General features: G+C 42.2%; 1 protein-coding gene across 37 annotated transcripts in view; it reads right to left on the bottom strand.

Annotated features, from left to right (window-relative positions):
• The window catches only part of kcnma1a (potassium large conductance calcium-activated channel, subfamily M, alpha member 1a), a 138,918-nt gene that overhangs the window by 82,808 nt on the left and 33,711 nt on the right, over positions 1 to 22,399 (bottom strand). For all 37 annotated transcript variants that reach the window (XM_030107431.1, XM_030107436.1, XM_030107433.1 and 34 more), the window contains one exon: positions 16,837 to 17,004. In XM_030107431.1, the coding sequence (XP_029963291.1) occupies positions 16,837 to 17,004 (168 nt within the window). The remainder of the gene's footprint in view (positions 1 to 16,836; positions 17,005 to 22,399) is intronic.

The following is a 22,399-nucleotide window of genomic DNA, read 5'->3' as shown; positions in this document are numbered from 1 at the left end:
CTTTGCAGGTTGAATCCTAAAAGGTTGTCCTTAATTATCTTGTTTCCATGAGATCTGCAAGACATCATACATTCGGGTCAGCACACAGGCACTGGTTACTGCCACACAATCTCATTATGTACCTTAAATAACGGCATAAATCATCCCTGCCATAGTTAATAACATCAAAACTTTATCACACCAGCGCAATTCCTATTACAATGCATGCAAACCAATTACTTTGCGTGATGCATACTGCAAAATTTAGCAGACGCTTTCATCCATCTCCAAAAAAAAAAAAAAAAAAAAAAACATACCGCATTCTGCTGCCAGGAAAACAGCAAAGCCCTGCCAGTTGTAAAATTAAGGTAGATAGATGGAAAACCATCCACATGATAAGACAATGCAGCTGCTTTCTCCTTCTTTGTTTTTTTTTTAAACCATCTTTCTGACACCATAAGATTCCACCAGGTTTCATCTCAGAGGAGACGCAGCGGTGACATGATCTTTATCTAATTAAATCAAGGTTTCGTTTAATTTCCTGAAGGTTAATGAGAAGTTTATCATCCGCGTCAAAGCCCACTTTCTCCTGCTAACAATGTAGCCAGTTCTGATAAGCTCCAACGCTTGCTTGCAGCAAGGAGAGAGATGAGAGCGGGATCTATGGCAAAAGGGAAAAGCTGCATTAGTATTCTGTGTTAGTTGGCAGGCGATGTAAAAAGTGGAGAGCAGCAGCAGCAGCAGCAGCAGCAGCAGCATCTCGGTGTCTCCCTGCCTGTGTTTGCTCACTGCTACATCAGATAAAGTACTGCAGATGGCTGTCCAGCTCAGTCATGTGGGCGGGCGTCTGCCTGGAACCCGCCATGAGTGACCTTAACACATCTCCGATACCTCCAACCACCAGCGAGAGGGCCAAAGGTGTCACAAGGAACATGTTGGCAGCCGCTCTCTCCAAACAAACCCATGGATGACTAAAATGGGGGGTGACAAGTAAGCCAACATATTTCTTTATTCAGTTTCAATATAGACTCAGCAGGCACTCGGTGTGCTTTTACGGCTTAGAGATAGCACAGAGAGAACAGACGGTAATTTACTAATGGTTTCTATTCTTTTTCCTTTTGGGGTATATATTATTAATTGCACTTTAGTCGTTCGGTGTTTCATTAAGTAGATAAGTATAAGACTCCCTTGTAAAAAAAAAAAAAAGAAAAAAGAAAGAAAGAAAGAAAAGCTAATCCAACCTCAACAAGAAGGGAAAAGAAAAGAGTCCCATTAAGTCCCTAACAATGAAACTTCTTTTTTCCTCGCCGTTTAAAACAACAAAAATATTGGTAACATTACTTTTTTTTTTTTTCTCTGAAGGCATCAGAAATCTAGAGAAAGCTAATTTCATGTGTTGCTCTCTACATTCAGTATGAAGTGTACATAAAAAGCAAAAAAAAAAAAAACAGGAACAGAAAAATACATGTACACAAGAGGTTTGTTTTCTGGTCCAAAGTTTGATCCCTTCACTGTGTCCTGATCATGTGTGAAAGTTTCCTGGACCCGAAAGATCCTAAACCACTTTGAAAGGCTGTGTGAATCTTTAAAAAGCATGTTAAAAATATTCGATTATGCCATTTAAACACTCAAGTGACAATGAAGTGAATGAAACTATTCTGTACTTCAGAGTGTGTTTCTAACATGATTTCAGATCAGAGCTCATCTCATCTCATCTCATCTTCAAATGCTTATCCGCAAATCCAATCAAAGCTGAATTGAAAAACTGAAAATTTCATTCATTTTGTTTTCATCAATAGAGACAACTGAAGATGTCTTTGTACTACTTGCTCATGGTGCTGCAACGGCATTAGAAACACGCTGGCGCCGAACTCCATCCGACCATCCACCTTTCACCTCTCTCTGATGGTAGTCGTCTGGTTTGATCGATTGCTGATCAAAGGCGACATCTTCCTCAATATTCAAGATCTGACGGTCTACAAGTGAAAAGTTCAGCCGTCTGCTGGATGGAAGGTTGTCAGCTCCCTCGGGACTGGGGATTTCATGGATCTGTTTCAAACAAAACCCTTTTTAAAATCCAGTTGTCATGTCTGAACCCGAAGACTCTTGCCTCCCTTCAAACAGGATTCAAGAGTGACTGAAACTGATACAAAGAGCCACTCTGGACACTCATTACCTACACATAATATATTCCTAATTTTCTAGAGTTTATAGGAAAGCTGTTCAAAGTTCATGCAGCTGATCGATATGTCTATAATAACATTATTAATATAATATATAATTAATATAATTAATATATATTAATATTAACAATATAAGACTTCACATTTTCACTTACTTTCACTTTATTATTACTTAGTAAGAAAAGAGCAAAAGTAAAACTAATATTCTTGAAACCTTTTCTTGTTGCCAAACACGCTGTCTCCTGAAATATCATACAATATGAAGAAGCAATCAGAAGCAAGTTTGTATAAGGTGCCTGAGGACAGATTTGCACCATTTTGACCTTTACAAAGGTTAAGGTTACAGATTAAGGTTCAATAATTAGTCCCGAAGGGCACCTTACACCTCAGTGGCAGAACCTGACTCCAACTCTATTTCTGCTGATACAATATATCTGCTAATAGTTTTCCATAACGGTTCTTCAGTCCAATTCAATCAGGCCATTCGATATAACTTGACCTTCAGCAGCTGTTATATTTTTGTTCACTTCTTTCTTTTGTTGCTCACACCTGTAATAAGTTCACAGATGGTATTTACTGTTAGGTTTTTGTGGAATACAATTTCCCCGGACTATCATTTCTGCATTTTTATTTTAATGCGGTCTCTTGTTAATTGGATCTAATCATTTCACACACAAAAAAAATGTTACCCTGCAGAAAAAAGAGTAGCTAGTCATAATCAAAAGTTAGGTTTTACAATACAATACGGCTCAATCGTCTGAATCCCAATGGCGCTGGCCATCTCTAGCAATTTTCTAATTTGGCTAAACTGTCCCTTAGGCTCATTGAAAGAGGGGGAAAAAAAGTGGATATAAAGAATACAAATCACACTGGGATGGTGGAGGCAGACCGAACAAAAGAGAAAAAGCAAGAGAGAGAGAGAGAGTAACAAAAACAGAGACAGACGGAGGGCACCAAGCTCATTCCTGTGAATAAGAGATGTGAGATGTTGCCACGGTGATCTGCCACTTGTGGGAATAACTGTGAATGCAATGTGCCAGAGAAACATACAGCTGCAGAAAAGTAATAAAATGGGATCACAAAACCAAGACAGTGTTCAGACTGCAGGGCAAGGTCGACGTGGCCTTTTAGCTTCTTGTTCAGAGGGACTTTTATTCTTTCATGATCTCATCTCAGGAGCCCCATGATGAGGCTCGCCACAGCCGCCAGTGGATGAGAGGTCAGATAAAAAGACACTGATATAAATGAAAAAAAAAGACGCATCACTGAGGTTATAATTAAAAAAACAATTTGGAGGACCTTGAGGTGCTGTAGTGGTTACCCACACTCATTTTGAGTGTGAAGTTTCCTTGTTTTCCCACAACACAAACACTGGCTCATTTAATGTTCTATGTACACACCAAAACATCATGCATCCAGTAGGTCGGAATGAGCATTTGACATTCAATCCACCAGAGGGTGCCACTCTGAATCAACAGATTGGCCAAATTCAGAGAATTTGCCTTGAGTGACTTTAGATTTCCCAGAAGTATCAAAAATGAGTGTGTTTGTGTGTCTTTCTAGATTTGTCCACAGATGAACTGTTGACCACAACCTGTGTAATGTCCAATGGACTTTATTCACTGTCTGCTAACATGGGCTTCAGCACCCTGGATGGATTAGTTGGATAAAGTTGGATGGATGGGAAAATTTAGTACAGAAACCATGTTTATCTGAGGAGAGCAGGGGAGGGAAGAGGAGAAGACCAGTGAGCAAAGTTGTATTGCTTCTGGTCCTTCTTTGATGCATTCAGGCTTTGAAGTCAATACTGATGCAATTCAGGGCCGGAGGCGCAGACAGACCTACAAACCATTTAATTAGCACCTTGCCGTAGCGCCTAATAGGAGAGAGCCTCAATAACAAAGCCAAAAAACATCTCTCTTCCTTTGACTCACATGCAGGGCTAGAATTTGCAAGAATAATTGCCTTAAAGACACCCCTGAATAAATTGAGTTTATGAAAATACCTCTGAGATGTTTAAACCAAATCAAAGTATATTTGAAATGGGGTAAAAATACATTTTAAATATGTATTCCACCCTTTACAAACCAATCCACCCACCTGTGCTATTATACAAGAGCCTTCCCTCTCTTCCTGCCTGCTTTCCCTCGCCTCTTACATCACCTGCGACTGTCCCCAAATGATCTCATGGAAACTGTGAGCAGTAAGTGGCGAGCTGGTGGAGGTGATATGTTTTAGGGACACTGTGGCCGTCCCATCCCAGGAAACAGAACCCCAGGGGGGGTAAACGGATCTGAAACCTGGCTTAGCAGATGGTCCCTACTGAGCTGAGTCCTCCGATAAGCAATTAGAAGCGCAAACATGACACGAGTGACAACAGCATATTCAAAATGAACTTGAAACCATATCTGTGACCGGGTCTGTGGCAGGAGTCACCGACCGGTCAAAAAAAGATTGAGAAATTAGGCCCATGGCATCAGCAGAGCCCACACACAAAGAGCTGGTGCTCCATCATCTTCTGGGGCTCTGCACTGCACAGTAGAGGGATGTTTTCCGACCGAAGTGAAACATTATGTGACAGTTGCCTTTTTCCATGGCCTCGAAGGTCAGTTTTTGGAGGAGTAGAACTACGCCATGCATCTCTTACCACTGAACTTGCTGCTGTAATAACCTGTCCACCCTATAAAACCCAGGTTGGGATGCAGGCGGCCCTGTCTCCACTGATCCTCTCACTCCTACACCATGTCTCTGTGTGACTCAGAACCGCTGATGTATAGATGATGAGACAGCCTGAGAAGAGGAGGCAGTTTCTGCTTCAACGGAGCAATTGACATGCAGCATGTAAAGCCTGCACCAAGAAATTGTTGAATGTTAATATTGTGATACTTCATCAGTTCCCACAGGGAAATTCTGCTAATGCTTTGCCCACTCCTGGGAGTCTGAGCTCAAAGCGAAGCAATAGTAGCATCTTCAAAGAGGTCTCCAAGTCAATTTAATACCATATATAGCAACAGAGGTGGTGTGAGACTGTCTTGCTGTCTGTCATTCTGATAGACCAGTTTTTTTGTATAAATAGTCTAAAAAAACAGCTTATAGACCTGAGTGCTTCTGGTCACATATTTAACTAACTAATTCAAGATTTCCCCATTTAAAGCAGTTTGCTGTCAGATAAAAATGTTCACGAATCCAGAGGAAAATATGTGGTGTGTAGTTTGTGTGCGTGTCTTTGGTCCATCGCTCATAGCAAGTGTGACCAAAGCAAAGCACAGAAAATGGTGTACTGGAGGCTGTGAGCCATTGCAGAGGTGTGTGGACTTCTTGGCAGAAAACTGACAGACTCGTGTGCATAAGCAAATGCACATTTGACATTGTGGCCAAACATTTTCAGTCAACAAAAAAAGTAGATTATCTAGACAGCGAGTTCACACATCACGAAAGATTGTTGTGCTGGACACTTCCCTCCAGATCCTGCCTGTTCACCACAGGGGGGAAAGCAGCATGATGTGCACAAATATGTGCACATGGATGCACTTTTTGTAGTTTTGCTTGCTCTGCGGGGGCATCTGCCAGAGGGACTATCATCAAAGTCATTTTTCTGATGGCTATACTGAGGATTGTCTTTTTTCCCAACACCCTTTCTCTTTGTGGTTGTCTTCAGATTGAATTTGACAATGTGTTTTGTTTTATATGAAGGTCAACTTGTGGGAATGTCTCACTTGCATGGACACCCAGGTGTACCACACTTAATTACTCTGGGGTTGTTTGGAAGACTTGCTAATTATCTGTCATTCCAGCAAACTGGCATTAGCACGAGATCCAGGCATCTAATTTGGAGTCAAAGATAAAGAAAAACAAAGTGAATCCTCTCTGGATCGACTTCTTTAATTTAAGGGAAACTGCAACCCAAGGAAGCATCGATCTTTCTTAATTTTCGGCCATGTCATCCCGCCCCAATTCCTCTTTTCAGAGAGACTTGAGAGATGCGTCTGTCATGGTGGCAGAATCAGTGAGATGCTGGAAGTTGGGATCCACTGGGTGGGCGTCATCCTGGAGGTGCTGAGTCACTCAGCTCTCCTCCTGCAGACCACGCCAGGCAGCCAGGACAAAGGCGAGACGGGAGGAGCGTGTCATGGAGGTGACTTGGGGGGGGGGGGGGGGGGGCTCAGATGACAAACATGAGATTGTCTGCAGTCTCTATGACTGCCGACTTTGGTCTTTATCCGTCTGCATGCAATTTTCTGCCTGTTTGCGTTCCTTATTGATTGTTTGCTGAGTGACTATGTGGCCCAGTCTGCCAGGCAGGACTCCGTCTGGTTCTCTCTAACCTGCAGTCTAACGTATTTATGACTCAGTTTTTATCTGAGCCTAAATAATGATAGAGTAAAGCAACATAAATGACAAAAGGCTGTAAGTTATTGTCATAACCAAGTGATTAAGGAACATTAAGCACTTGAACTTTTTACTCTACAGCTTTTAGTTACAGGGGAATGATTGGATAGGTGATTCTTTTAAGAAGTAACCGACTAAGTTTTTGCCCAGATCTGGGGAAACAAATGTAGATGTGCACTGCCTCCACAGCGTCTGAGACACACAGCGTTGTAAGTCAGAGGCGAACTTGATCTAATGAGAAAGAGCTGGGTAGCCAGCTAAGTGAAACATCACTTTTGTGTCTGCTCTCTTGACCTTTTTCTCTGCGAGACAGTTTGAGGGAGGGCGGAAGAGACAAAGGGCATGGGAGCTGCAGCTCAAGAAGATGGGTGTAGGTCATTGGCTTTTCAGTAATAGAGGCGCAGGTGGCAAATGGATGGGTTAATAGATTGGGGGGGTGGGGTGGTGGGGTGGGGTGATGAGTCATCCAGCAGAGCATCTCGGAGTTATGGTGGGCCTGAAGAGGGGCTGCAGGGAAAAGTCATTCATGAGAACAAATTCAGACCAACCATTTCAGAGCAATAAAACTCTTCCCTGTGTTCTGCAACAGCAATGAAAGGTTGATAGATAGACGCTAACAGAGAGATAAATTCAAGAGACGTAACTACTAAATGGCATAAGTGAAACAAACCACCATTTTTCTCAACAGTGGTGCATATCTCTAGCTCGATTCATTGAATTTTTAAATCCAGATGTTTTTTTGTTTGTTTTTTTGTACTCACAATAAAATGTTTTGGGTTGAAAACCCGTAACACAAGTTCTTGATAATACAATTTGTTACACAATCTCTATACATTCACACAGTGACATATGCAGCACTGGGGGTTGATTTAGGAAGATGATTCATGAATCAGGTTACACTGCTCATTAGATTAAATAGCATTTTTAGTTTGACCAACATCAAACCAACGTTGTGTTATTTTGTGCCTCCTGACAGTACATCGGTTTGCAATATCAAGTTATGTTCATTTTTAAATGCTAATTTTTTGTTAAAGGGGCTGTATCATGCTTTTTTAGCTAGTCCAAACCCTAGAAATGGCATTAACATGGTAATAGTTTACTTTTGGCGCTAAGGAAAAGTAATTTTGTGTGAAATAAAAGATTTTCTGGGGCTAATTCTGAAACCCGGAACAGAAAACGCTCCGTTTCACTGAAAATCCCGCCTCTCCCCCTGTGGACTTTGACTGACAGCGTACTTCACCCAATCAGCGCTTCAAAACAAATACGCTAGCTAGCTTTAGCTCTTTAGCTCTAGCTTCTCCACCCGCAAAAATGTCTTTTCCTGTGAGAAACTCACCAAGCGCAGACCCTTCAGACCCTTCAGACTCTTGCTCTTGCTTGACTGTTGCTTTCAGACGATGGTCAAAGTTTATCCTCGAAATCGGAGTTACAAAAAGCAGCAACGCTGATTGCCGAGGGCCTGCGGGAGGGGGGCTCAGGGGAGCCATCTTCACAGTGCGACGTGAACGTGGGAAAACAGAGCGTTTTCACGGGTGCGGGAGGGGCTGCCTCTCTGAGCAGCACAAATACTAGGAAAGCTTAAACACGCGGGCACAAAGGAAAAAACGCTTTGGGGGTGTTTTCGGTGAGTACATAACTATATAACAAGGTTAAAACATACAAAAAGTGAATTTTGCATGATACAGCCCCTTTAATTTATAAGGGGAAAGCTGCACATATGAGACAGCTGAAAGTATGCAGCATGGCAGCAGGGCTTCCTGTTGCTTTTCTTTCTTCCTATGACGCCTTGCTTTCCCTCTCAGCCCCCACGCCACCACCTCCTGCTCCTACTCCACTCTTTAACCACTCAGTGCTCAGTTTAGGTTTCTGATGTGGCGGCAGCGTGGAAAAACCGAGCCAGCTTCACACAGCTGACCAAGCCATGGTATGGGAATAAATTCCAAATGACCACTAAACCCCGAGTGACACGTAGCTCTAAATCAAAGGGTGAACCCTCATAACATCACCTGTCTACAAAAATAACGCGATACTCTGTTCTTTATTTACGTCACACATGCCAACAGGTTTTTATATATAGAATTGCTTTGTATTCTTATGCTGTGTATTGTATTTGTGTGTCTATAATAAAGAATTTCACTCATAACGAATCACTCAGTTGTAGCAGGTCCAAGAAAATTCTGAAAAGTGCGATTTACTTATCTAATATTTTTTATTATTATTTTGCTGCTTGACTTCATATGTATTCATACTTGGCTGAATGTTTCAGTAATACTTATTTGATTTTTTTGCTTCCCCTTCTATGAATTGGACTGTTTCAAACTTAAAACATGTATTAGCTCCCCCTTTTTATTTTCTTACTATGCATCACACTATGTGCGCGCGCACACACACACCCAGGCATGCATGCACGCACAGTTTTCAGTTCACACATTTTTCCTTTCCATGTTTTGTTGCATTTATTATCCACAAAGTGCTACATCACTTTTATTTCATTATTTCAAATAACATAAACCTGTGGATTTCAGATGAAAGTCAATGATTCACTCATGTTAAAATAATTCATCCTCTTTGAACCATTAATATCTAAATCCCGCTGCTCTTTTCACAGCTTCGTTCAATCAGCCCGCCCAACCTAATGATAGATTTACAATTTCTTTACAGATTTTGCAATCATATTTTATTTTTGTTCAAGTTGTCACAATAAAAGATGACTTGACAGTGTAGTTTGCTTTCAACCAATGCACTGCACGAACACATCTTAGCCAGAAAATTAAAGGGTTTAAAGCGCTGGCTTTCTTAGAAATTTTGTGCAAAGCTTTGAAAATAATAAGCTTTAAGTTTCTCTTTGTTCCAAGGCTATTTAGTCATGTTACTGCGTTTGTAATGTAGAATGCTTCAAACCAAATAAAATTTATTACTGAATTATTTTCCAAGATTTCAAAGTTTTATATTAGTTAATGTTTTTGGTGGCCCGAAAATTAATTTTCTTCCACAAGGATCACTTCTGAAAATACTGATACAAAATGTTCTTCTTCCACCAGCCTTTATTGATGCTTTCCTTGTTAAGACACCTTTGTACGGCCAGTCCCATCATTTTCTCACTCTAATGGTCTCGTAATCGCAGTATTAAATTAGATAGTCACACTCTCATTGTGTCTGTGGCTCCAGAGCTCTCCGCCGTGATGCAAATGTCTGTAGTTAGTCCTGCATAAAGACTGCAGCTGGGACCACACCCATCTCCTTCCTGCTTGCCCCCTCTACCTCTCTCTCCGTGTTGCAGTGTCCCCTGTGGTCCCCTTGACATAAACAGCCATTCATCACCGTTCACAGAATTTAAGTCGGTGCCAATTGGATTGCCATCGACTGAACTGATAAATTATTGCAAATGACAAATGAATAAGCTGCGCAGCAAGCGGAGCTCAGCGGCTCGGAGAGACGGGGCAGGAGCTATCCTGGAGGTTTCACAGGGAACAGTCTCAGTTAAATAAATAGGAAAGGGCCGGCTCGGAAATTGAGTTCCATTACGGAGGAAAAACACTGTTGAAACAAAGTGTCACGACACGATACGCGGGAAAGGAAATGTGAAAAAAATGTCTATGTCTACTGCTATTAATTTACAGACAAATTGGGTTCCAGCAATGTGTGTGATGAGTTCTGGAGAGAGCTCTGTCTTTATTGATTGTTTGTATCTCACGTCCACAGCCACTGAGCAAAGGCAGAGAGCTTGTGAACATCAATAACTGTCCTCTGCTTGTAGTTTAAAGGTAAAGGGAAATTTACTAATCATTTAGGGATATTGCGACCCATGAACATAAACATGACAATAAATAAATGATTTAGGCATGTTTAGGCTGCGTGCGCCAATATGTTCATTAGAGGTATTGATCTGTTTTTTATACTATACGTATGTTTGTAGTATCACAGATTACAGTGATGGAGAGAAAACCCACTGTGCAGAATAAGGAGGGACAGTCATAAGGAATATACCCTGCCTGATACTGACTGTGAGTAAGTTTTAACCTGGTTTTGTTTAGAATGTGATTGTAGATGCATTCCTCCACAAAATCTCATCATGATTTTTAGAAAAAAAAAGATCAATTACTCTGAATTACACTCATTGAAATCAGCTTGATGGAAATGCGTGTCACACTAAATGAAAATTGCAGATCTATTCAGTCTACTAAGAATCACATTTATGGATTTTCCCATCTGGATTTGTTTCCTCACAGATATAAAAACTGTTATGAATTACAGCTAATTTGGTGGAGGAGATGAATCCACTGCACTGTAATTTGGTGATGATGCCAGATTGCCTATGTCCCTCCTGTTTTGTAAAAAATAAGTACCTGACAATCTGAATTTGCATCATTTCAGTTTTTTAGTATGTCTGACTAGTTGAAAACATGAATGAACAGTGCATGTAAAGAAATACAGCAAGACTTGAACTTTGAGGGGATGTGAAATTGCCGTGTCTTTAAAAAAAACAATGCGCCAGGCCTGTTTAACAACTGTCCATGTGTGTTATATTCGGTCATTGACTTATAACAACCCTTGTGTATCTTTAAGGGTGTGAGTAGATATGTGTGGTATATATATATTTTTCTTCCTGAGCATTTTCTGGCATCGACACAATCTGCTCCCGCAGGATGTGAAACAGACAGACAAGATACGGTATCTTATTGAACGAACATGATGAGACATACGCTGCCTGTTGGTTTTATGTGAAGGGATGAGGATACTGGCACAGAGGAGCACTACGGAGGAGATGACTGCAATAAATTACATCCACATGCTCAACAGGAAAGTGTAATTAGCCAGCTGACACATAGATTTACACTTTTAATCGTGGACACAATAAAACACCCCCCCCCCCCCCCCCCCCCACCGCCAAACACTCGTGCACACATATGGCATGAAGTAACATAATGTATTTACATAGGCAAATGCCTTTCAGCCACACACACACACACATACGTTGATGGGTAAACTCAGGGGATGCAAACAGACTTTGGCAGTACCCGATGGCTGCTGTACAAAAACACACACACACACACACACACACACACACACACACACACACACACACACACACACACACACACACACACACACACACACACACACACACACACACACACACACACACACACACACACACACACACACACACACACACACACACACACACACAAATATGCTTATGTAAGCCCAAAGGACTGTCAGTACTAAAATGTGAAATACATCGAGGTAAACACACACTAATCTAACGTCAACAACCCGGTCTGTAAAAGTAGAACGCTGTAGATGACAGCTGTTGTCTGCGCAGGAACGATGGCCATCCTGCCGAGTGTGAGAGAACACCTATTTTCTCCACAACAGGATGTTTGAGGACACACAGTAACACAGTCACACGCCTAACACACAACGCAGAGTCCGCACACTGTAAGCTTTTTGTTCACACAGAAGAAGAAAAATGAGGGGTAATCGCAGGGAGAGGGGGAGGAAAGACAACGGCGCCTCCTGTGAGAGGATCTACTCTTCCATTCAAAAAAAAGAAAAGAAAAAAGTGAGGCGAGCAGGATTTGTAATAACAGCAGTTAGATAGAAAGCTGTCGTTTTACGTTGGAGACAGCTGTGCGGTGTTTCCAGATGAAAAGGCGTGGATGTGCGGCGTGTGGGTGGAAGTGGGAGGCAGAGGGATGACCACAGGGTTTAGGGAGCGGGTCATGTGAACAGATGGTCCCTGGTTGCCACCTAAGATCCCATTAAGAAAGATGGCAGGACTGACCTATTTCTGGACCCACCCATGCTGCGTAAATCCACTGCACTGCGAGATAGGGCAAATATCTACATTCAGAGGTTATAATCCTCGCGGTTCCTGCTAGACGTTACGGGATTACATACGTTGCGACTATAGCATTATTTGCAGGAATCAATTAGATGGGAAGCCGCGATAATGCAGTGCGAGAATTCGGCCGAGCCATCTCCAGCTGTCCGCGCAGTCGCTTCCTCGGACGCCGTGCCCTTGAGCGCTTAATGAGGTCTTTCCACAAAGCAACTGGGGTGATACGGTTGTCAAGAAACTGATGAGCGATCCACAGCCGGACCAGAGGTGCTCTTCCTCTCTCACCTACGATCTGCATGCCTTTGTGTGGACAGCTGTCTTGCAGGGCTCAGAGGCATGTTCTTCTTAAGATGCAGCTGGGACTTAAGACATTCATTACTTCCTGCTTTGCATAAATCCCCAAAGAGTGACTTTTTTTTTTCATGCATCAGCCAATCAAAGTTCATTCAACGCCATTTAAACACATTTAGAAGTGGGTAAAGTGAAAAATTGAGTTTCCCTTTTCTCATTTTGGTGGCTGCTGATGAATGTGTTCAGCCTTTGTAGGATAAGTGATCATATTTCATAACTTGTTCTCTTTCAAACTAATAAGGAAATACTACAACATATGGGAGGAAAAAACAGTTGTGCAAGTTATTGAGGTGGTGATTGTTGTAGTATTTCTGATTAAAGTTCAAATACCACAATACAATATCTGACTCCTCTGCTTTAAAAGTTAGTGCAGCTGATTCATGTTTTTTATGTATTTCAGCTGAAATACATAAGTCTAGTCACTCATATTTACTGTACTTCCTGGTGAATAACACATCGTCTCGTCGGACAGTGGTATTATTTATTGAAATATGTGCAATTTTACTCAGTTTTACACCATCACCCTTAAAGATGCCCTCCAAAAACACCTCAGGGTCAAGCTAATTGATTTTACATATACTTTGGCCAGCGCTCTATGAAGGGTTGATTACTTTTAGCTTCGTCCCATCATGCCTCTCTCTCTCTTCGACCCCGAGATTAGTGTTACAGAGGTGAAACAAAAACCTAAAGACACACGCAGTGTGAGAAGACTTGTTCCTGCTGCCAAACTTATTTTCCCCTCTGTGTTTTATGTGGCACATGAGACAGAGTGGATCGATATTTATGTGCATGTAGGCGGGGCTGATGTAGGAAGGTTGCAGAGGCTATGATCACACACAGATGGGGGGGGGGCTTGACATACGACCAATCTGAGGAAGCAATGTACATTCAGCACCTTTGTCTTGTGAAATCATAAATTTTCACAATCACGCACACACACGTGCGCCTGCGTTGTCTTCAGTCTCCTGTTTCATGTATGTTCGAGATGTATAAGCCGTAATAGCTTTCTGCTCTTGCAAACAATGGACTCGGCAATCAGATTTCTTCAAAACAAGGCCGCTAATGAATAGAATGATTTGTTCCTCATGCGGCACGTCTGGTCCTAATGGTTATGCGGTGTGGGTGGATGTGTGTTCAATAAAACCTCACTGATCAGAGCCAAATAGTTTGGCTGTGTCATTAGACACCGATAGCAAAACGGTGGAACATGGAGCAAGTCGGCCTCCTACAAATTATATTCCTGTGAAAGGTAATTTTCTTCCAGGTAACACTGTGGCAGAAACATAATAATCATTACATTAAAAGACCACACCTTTTTTTCTTGAGTGAGGAGCTCAATGTATGTTCAGGTTAAGGCAACAAAAGCTCTTTGGTAGAGGTCAGGATGTGTTCAAGCTTGATTTGTTTTAAATTCCTGCTGCTGATTTGACTCCTGTAAACATTTTAAAAGTAATCTGGAATTCTCAGCTGGTTGAAATTATCTTCACAGTACTTGAACAAACCGATTTATGCCAACACACCAGTAGTGTTGTCAAATGTTATGCATAATAAATGCTATCGATTTACAGTTTTTTTCTTCAAAATGCAACTTATTTCATTTTTCCTGCCACGGGCTGGAGAACAGCACTGCAAATTAGAACAAGGAGATAAAGCATAACATTTCACAAAGTCTGCATTCACCATGACAAAAATCCTTGAATATAACCAACCGATCTTTGAGAGCTGAGTCATAATCGTGAAAAAAAGAAAAAGTGCTCATACTTTCTTACTTGATTGCAGTCTGTTTTTTTTTATAGTGCATCTTGTTTTGTGCACAGATTATGTTAAAAGCTGTAAAGCATTTTTTTGTTTTGTTTTGCCCCCCAAAATGTGTACTTAAAAAGTAAAAGGGAGAAGTGACTTCATATCATTGCTGGATTTTAATTTCTCCACTGAATTAAAAAGCCTGATCTTTCACTAAATAAACATGGGGAGAGGTGATCTGTCAATCTGTTTCTTTTATGCATCAAAGCGTGCGTGTGTACGTGCATGCGTGCGTGCGTGTTCTGCTCTGGCCCAACAGACAGCCCCCTAATGTCAGATGCCTGCGTGCCACTACACAGCAGTTGCTATGGTTACCGGCCAGGTTCTGTGTACACGGATACTCATCGCAATCTTGATTCTGCAGTGAAGCACTGATGGGAGCGCAAGAGCCCCACGAAATCATCAACCCACGCACGCACACACACACACACACACACATGCGTACACTTAGGAATACGGTACCATGCACGTCCCGTATGTATATGTGCAGAAATTCTCGCACGCAGGCGTCCAGAAATATTCATAATCCACCCACATGACGAGATAGTCAATCACCTTCACGGAGCACTCATCACTACATGGAGCATTGTGCAGCCCGTCATCGGAGCGAGGACGTAAGCAAACACGGCCTGCTGGGGAGAATTATCAGCCCCACCAGAAGTAGCACAAATCACAGTAGGTGATGCACCGGGATATCTCGGTGCCTGGGAGCCCCTTTAAAGCAAACGCTTCCTCGTTTTCCCGCGCCTGACACAACCACTTGGTTGTAATCTTCATCTGCCTGTCTGCCTGTCTCTCTACTGGCTCACTCCATGTTTCTGGGCTTTCTCGCTCTCTCTCTCTCACACACACACACACACGCACACACAAGTATACATACAGGGCAGATTGGAAGCACTCAGTCAGAGCAGAAGATGAAAGGGAGAGGGAGTTGTGTCCATGCCAGCGGAGCCGTGTGAGTTGGGAACCGATGAAAGAGAGGCTCATTTAGCAAATTGACAGCTCCCGTTAGGATTCTTCATCTTCTTCACTATTTAAAAGCCCGAATCCTCCACGACTCCGAGCTACTCTCACCAGGCGTGAGGAAACTGTCACATTCCAGCAAACGCTAACAATGGCAGTGTAAGTATTTTACTTCAGATCCACCTCCCTCCTTCCTCCCACTCCTGCTTCATTCAGTCCACAGATGCACTCTGGCTGTTTGCTGCAACCTCAGTTGTAACAGATAAACTGGACGGACGCTCTTTTTCTGGCACAAATACTGCCTTCCTCCTGAAGCTCACAAAAAACCAAAACAGCACCAAAAAATTAGCGAAGACAACAAAAGAGTTGTTCGTTCGCTACCTCGTTACTTTGAGGTTGTGAGGACTCTAAAGATAAAATGCAGATTTTCTGCTAACAGAAGGGAGCCAGCAGCTCAATGCAGCATGCTTCTCATAGCTAAGCGGCCGCTCAGTGAAGCCAAGTGGCAGACATCTTCCGAAGCTGTTAGGAGGAGCACTTCAGAAATGGTGCTGATTCTTTTTAATAATGCATTTCACTGTTGCAGGATCACAAAGCAGCACAAATGCATGACCGCTGAGATTGAATTTTAAATATTGTTTTCACTGAAACTCAAGCTCTGTCAGCTTTGACTCGCAACTGGGAATATGTATCCGAAGTTTGGGCCCAGATAAATCTAGAAATAAAGCAAAATCAATTGAATGTATAGGACTGAGTCTGGTGGGAGGACATGTGACGGAGGAGAACGAAGGCTCAGCGGGGCCTCAATTTTAACCAAGAGCCACAGTGAGAGCTAATTATACTGCCATACCTCTCGCGGTGGACAAATAAAACCCTCTCGCATACACACACGCACGTACAAGCACACCCACTAAAACAAATACCCAAAACACTCCTCAGCTGACCTGGCACAGGCACAACTGAGCCAGCTCCAGAGTGCTGCACAAAGGCCACTGCAGCACAGCGCCAGCCAAACAGACAACTGAGACAGAGCAGGGACCGAGCGTCCGCTCGCCCCTGCGAGGATCAAATTTTAATTGCCCTGCAGTATGACTCCTGTGGGACCTGTATAAAACAGGGGAGTAAATGTGTACATGGCAGTGGATTATACAGTGGATTAATCTGAAACTGAACTTGGGTGTGAAATCCAGTCACACTCCGTCTGCCTGAGGGAAAACTGAACTCCTGCACTTATCTTACCCCCCAAAAAAAAGTGTTAATGGGTTTAGGTCTGGATATTAAGTTGGAGATATTCATATCTCCTTGCAGGATAAAAGAACTTACCAGAACTCTGCCCGTTAGTGTCTGAGCAGAGATCATGACACCAGCCCAATCTTTGACCGAAGTCATCCATCCCACCTCACTGGCCGGCGCTTCCTCCTTCTCATCAGGACCCTTAGGCGGCCTGTCTGCTGCCTGATTGTTGGCGGGGTTATTCACCTTTTGAGCCTCCTGGAAGGAAAGAATGGAAAAATCTTTGTGAGGAAATTGACAAAAAAACAGGGAAGGATGAGGTCAACTATACGTAAAGACTCTTAAAATCACCCAGTTTTTTTTTTTTTTTCCATTGACGCACAATCACCATCATCTATAAAACATTATTATTTTAAGCCTGAAGTTTCTTTGCTTCCAAGTTAATAGCACACCTCAAGCGACAAGCTACAAAACCACTGAGGTGGAAAAAGAACTGTCATTGCAGTCATCATGCCGCAATGGCAGCCATCTGCTTTATGCTGAATATGTGTTTTACAATGAGCGCACAAAGCAAGATAACAACAGAATACATATGCAGTCGCTCTAGTTGCTCTGCACATATGGCTCTGTACGTTAATTGTTCCTCGGGGTAGACAGTGCAAAACTGTTCCTCTCATGCAGGCCTTTTAATGTCCCTCGCTGTGTCCGACTGAGCGAGCAGGGTTGCATGGCAGTTCATTGACATGCTTTGCTTGGCACAGTCCCTGCATGCAGCTGTTCCTCTCCAGCCATTCACTCACTCCTGATTTGACACAAGCAGGCAGAGGGCTTCCACTCACTTCTGGCAGGAGAGTGAAATGAGTACATTTCCTCATGTTTTACAGCCTCTGAGGCATCGGAATCCTACGGTTACATGAACTGCTCACGCGCGCTCACACACACACACAACCAAATGCACATTCATGCAGAGTAAAGGTTTGTGTGTCACGCTCATGAAAACCGTGCAGGGCCCAGCAAATGGCGTCCGCAGAGAATCCTTGGTATTGCAATAACGTTTAAGCCCCCTGATGGCAGCCCACTGGGCCATTCCAAGGAGAGAGGCTCAAATTACCGCAGGGTATGCATGTAACACTTGAAACACACTTTACAATGCCGGTACTCACCGAGACATTTGACAACTTGCAATCAAAGCAGATTACGCGGCATGTCAACAAAGTTAAATTTCCCTCTCAGTGCTGTAGGTGTCAGACGGTTACAGTTTGTTTGGATGACCCCATAACTTTCAAAAACCACGATGCAAGACAGAACTTTTTTGCAGAAAATGTATTTTATTATCCTACACATGTATTAAGGATTATTAAAAGTAATGAGGCGACACAAGCAGGTGTCGAGACTGCAACTTGAGTGTTTCTGCAGGGTGAAAGAGCAGCCCAAGAGAGTGCTCTGTCCATTTCAAGAGGATTGTCTGGTCAAATTGGATTACATTTGATAATGATATGGCATGGACACAGCTGCCATTTTCCTAATTTCATTCCAACCCCATAACAATGCCAATAAACTGACCCTAAAAAAGCCTGACTTAGTCATCAGATCATTATCCACTCCTGCCGTTGGGCCTCTCAGTACTCCGGTGGATAATTCAGTTACATGTGCTTTAATATAGTCATTAAACGACTTAGTGTTCAGGGACTCACAAACTTTAAAAGTAGTAAGCATGGGTGTAATTTTTAGTTTGTCTTTGAAAGCCACACAAAATCAGTGCCTGGTTATAAATGGCAGCTACTATAACTGGAAGCAGATTTAATATCCGAGATTTCAGGATTAAATCGCAGTGTGTGAGTGTTTGTAATAAATAGAGATTCATTAATCTAGAGAAAGAGAGAGAACATCATTTGGCAACCACAAGACTAAATGAGGAAAATGTGAATTTTGAGACAAAAAGGGTGTCTGCAATTAAGCATTTTTAATCACGCGTCAACTAAGCTGCATTTAGGGGAGCATAAAATAATTTTTCTTTCTCTAAAGTGGCTTTTTATGATCCACAAACAACTTCATGGAGGCACTAAAAGTATACTGGATTTTGGAAATCCATTTTGACTTTTATCCTCTGCAGAAAAATTAACTTTACTCTGAATGCTTATGATTTGACACCAACATTTTACAACTTTGTGTTGTGTAAATAACAATTTATGGTACATTTTCTTATTGCATAGTTGGATATGTGACTTATAAGGAACCGCTTTCACCTTTATGAGGCACGGCAGCCAGAAGGGCACGTCCTGCAACTTTCTTGGAGGTTGTCTCGTGAATCGATGAAGCATGGAATTCAGTGACAAACAAAAGAATCCCGTTGGGATTATGAAAGGTCAAACTCAACCAGTTTAGGAGGAGATGGGGTTTCATCTTCCTCCAGAGATGGTAGAATTATATGCAAGCAACAACAGAGGAAAGAGAAGAATAAAATAGGACGATGAAAAGTGAAAAAAGCTAAACTTATGTTAAGTATGGGACTTATGCAAATAAATGTAGACTAGGCACTTTTGGCTGTTGTTCAAGAGAATAGTTTAATTTTTGTGGAATAAATGGATCTGACATGCCAGTGAAACATTTTTGTTTGTTTTCTTGCACATTTTGGGAGATGGGGCTGTTACTCAAGTCAAACAATCTTTAAACTACAATCATTTGTGACAAGGTGAAGCCATTTTGTACAAATTTAATATGAATTTCAACAATTTAACAACAGATGGATGTGTGGCTAAAAATCCACACAATTATGATAAATCTTCTAAAAAAACCTAATTCCAAATTTAATTATTTTTTTATCTGTTAATATATGTTTTGTCATCCTATCAGCTCTCAAATGTTACAATTTCCCGCCTAATTAATGAACGTTTACTGCATTAGCTTTTCAAGGTCAAGCCAAGATCAAACTCAAAGTCATATCTTGCTGAACCGAAAGTAAAGATGCAGTAAACTGTAAATATAGTAAAACATGTGAATGTTACAGAATTTAAAAACTGCACGACTGTAACAACCGCCCCCCCCCCCCAACCTCACCCCAGTCCATCATCCGACGGTACTCACTTGACTACGTAGCCAGCATGCGTCTCGGCTGTCAAATGCTACAAATACCCAGCAAAGTGTGTATGCGTACGGGCCGCTGTGCACAGGGATGTCTAAGGTTTCACGCTGACTGGCTATGTGCCTGCACGATCGCACTCCAGACATAGTACGTGCTCGTACGTGCCCCATGAGTTACTTCTTATCCAGAGGGCCCCACCGAGCCCGCATTCCGCATGCATATGCCACAGCCGGACGCCACCACATCACACAGCCACTGAATGTCATGCAAACCACGTCTCACAGTAACTCACAGTATATTTGTTTCTGGCTCTCATTGCTACCGTTTCCTTATAGATTTGTTTCCAAGCATGTCGCAAATGATTTCGGACATCTGTTTTGTCACCGGTTTTGTGGTAAATGCCGCTAACTGCCTGACAGGTTTCTAACACATGAACACATGAACCAACAAGACCGTCACACTGACAGGACATTACAGTGAAACACATTCAATGACTAGCACATTTTGACAGCAGCTTTCAACGTAATCACTTTTATTATCAGATTTTTATCTTGTTATATTTAACACATTGTCAGTTTTAACCTGAGAATAATTCCTTCTAGTATACACTTGAACATAAACACTATATCTTTTTTTTTTCTTCTTTTTCTGCATTTGAGGCCAGCACATGAATAATGGATGCAGTCATAAACTGATGGTAGGGCAGATCAGAAGAGGAAAATGTAAACAATTTCTTCTATTTGAGTTGCCAGCTGTAGGCTAAGCTGAGGGAGCAGAAGCAGACGGCAATGGGAGAATCCATCTGCTGGCTATATATACACGCCCGTGATGTCAAAGAGAGACGGAGGCAAACTGAGAGAAACAGAGAGCTGGAAATGTGTTCACAATCACAGCTAAAAAAAGGGGGAAAATATTATTAAAGGAGTCAAAAACAGATAAACAGGTTTAGATTCAGTCGTTGCCCCTCATGCTGTGCCTTTTCATATCAAAGTGCAATCTACACCACGTTATTAATACAAGTGTTAAATATTAACTGACGTTTTTTAAGTAATTTGTATGTATCAATATATAATGTAGTTTTATATTCTCATAGTGAATTTCTTTGGCTTCATTCACTGTATTGGCGGTTTGATCAGCAGTGTCGTTAGACAGACAGTAAATCCCATGTTGTTACCGATAGACTGACTCTATCGCATCGCAGCTCAGAGTCCACTGGCCTGACTGGATGAATCAGACTGGTTCATACTGACCAATAACTCCTGTGTCATGTAATATATTTGCAGCTAATTCAACCAGAATAAAAGATCAAAACTACTGATTCAGAATTGAGCTCATGAGATAATGAAAGCCTTCAGTCGCATCTTAATCTTGACAACATCCTACTTCTATTATGTCTATATATTATACCAGCAACCGTATGACGGATTGTCAGACAGTCACATTATATGAGATGTGTGTGCACGAGCATTTTTAACATTTGAGACCTAAACATCACGGAGGAGCCTCAGTGAGCCGCGAGACGAGCTGCAGGAAACCGGCTGCACGACAGCTTCACCGTACCCTGCTGTTGTGTGAAAATCTACTCACAACATGCACAGCATGAAATCAGATTGCGGTTCAAACTGTTATTGACAGATTTATTTATTTGAAATCAGAAATTGCCACTTGGAGTGTGTCGGCTGCAGCACGAAACCAAAGGTGTCATCACCCTCAGAAGCCGACGCTGTTTCAAGCAAATTGGGGAAATGTCAAATGTTAAAGCTACAAAGTGGCGTTCGTTTCAGCTCCACATACACAGATCTCTATGAGCTTTCAAGAATCTTTAGATGTCTCGTTTTATTACTCAAATAATGCTTCTCAATCTAGTGTTGCACAGTATAATTTAGCAAATGTGACACTGCCAGAAACACAATGTAGCACATGCTGAATATTCTGTTTAAATGTATGTAGTTCATCTTCCTACTTCAAGAAATCTTTTTATATCCAGGCACATGGACAGTGTTAATATTAGGATTGTACCAATTAACGGAGTACACAGGGGAGGCCCGGTAATAATGAGCAAGAGAGTGACAGATAAAGCATGACACAGGAAGGAAGACAAAGAGAGGAGCTGACAGAGAGGAGTCTACGGGACGGGGACAATGAGACAAGACGAGGCTACGTGGGGAGAGAAGAAGGACACCCAGTCAAACAAAGAGTCACGGGGAGGCATGAAGACAGAATGACGGAAGAATAAAGCAAACGGGGCAGAGATAATGACACAGAGACGCAAATTAAAAGACATCAAGAGAGACAGGAAAACTTAGCAAACGCGGGACAGACGAGAGAGGGGGAAGACAGTGACAGGAAGACAAAGATCGCGTGAGACAAGGAGGTAAACAAGTGGGTGAAAGACAGACGATCGGACAGATTAGGAGCAAAGCGAAATGGGAAGCCAGAGTGAGAGAACGGGGAAGACGGGGAGTGAGACAGGAGGGGAAAAAAAAAAAAAAAACAAGAGAGTGAGACAGGAACATGCCCATCTGACTCGGCTGATCTAACAGGACTTGGCTTTAACGCAGCTGTTCCTCT

Source organism: Salarias fasciatus, chromosome 13 (assembly GCF_902148845.1).
Source record: "Salarias fasciatus chromosome 13, fSalaFa1.1, whole genome shotgun sequence".
In the NCBI taxonomy this organism is placed as follows: domain Eukaryota; kingdom Metazoa; phylum Chordata; class Actinopteri; order Blenniiformes; family Blenniidae; genus Salarias; species Salarias fasciatus.
This window is presented reverse-complemented; position numbering and strand designations above follow the sequence as displayed.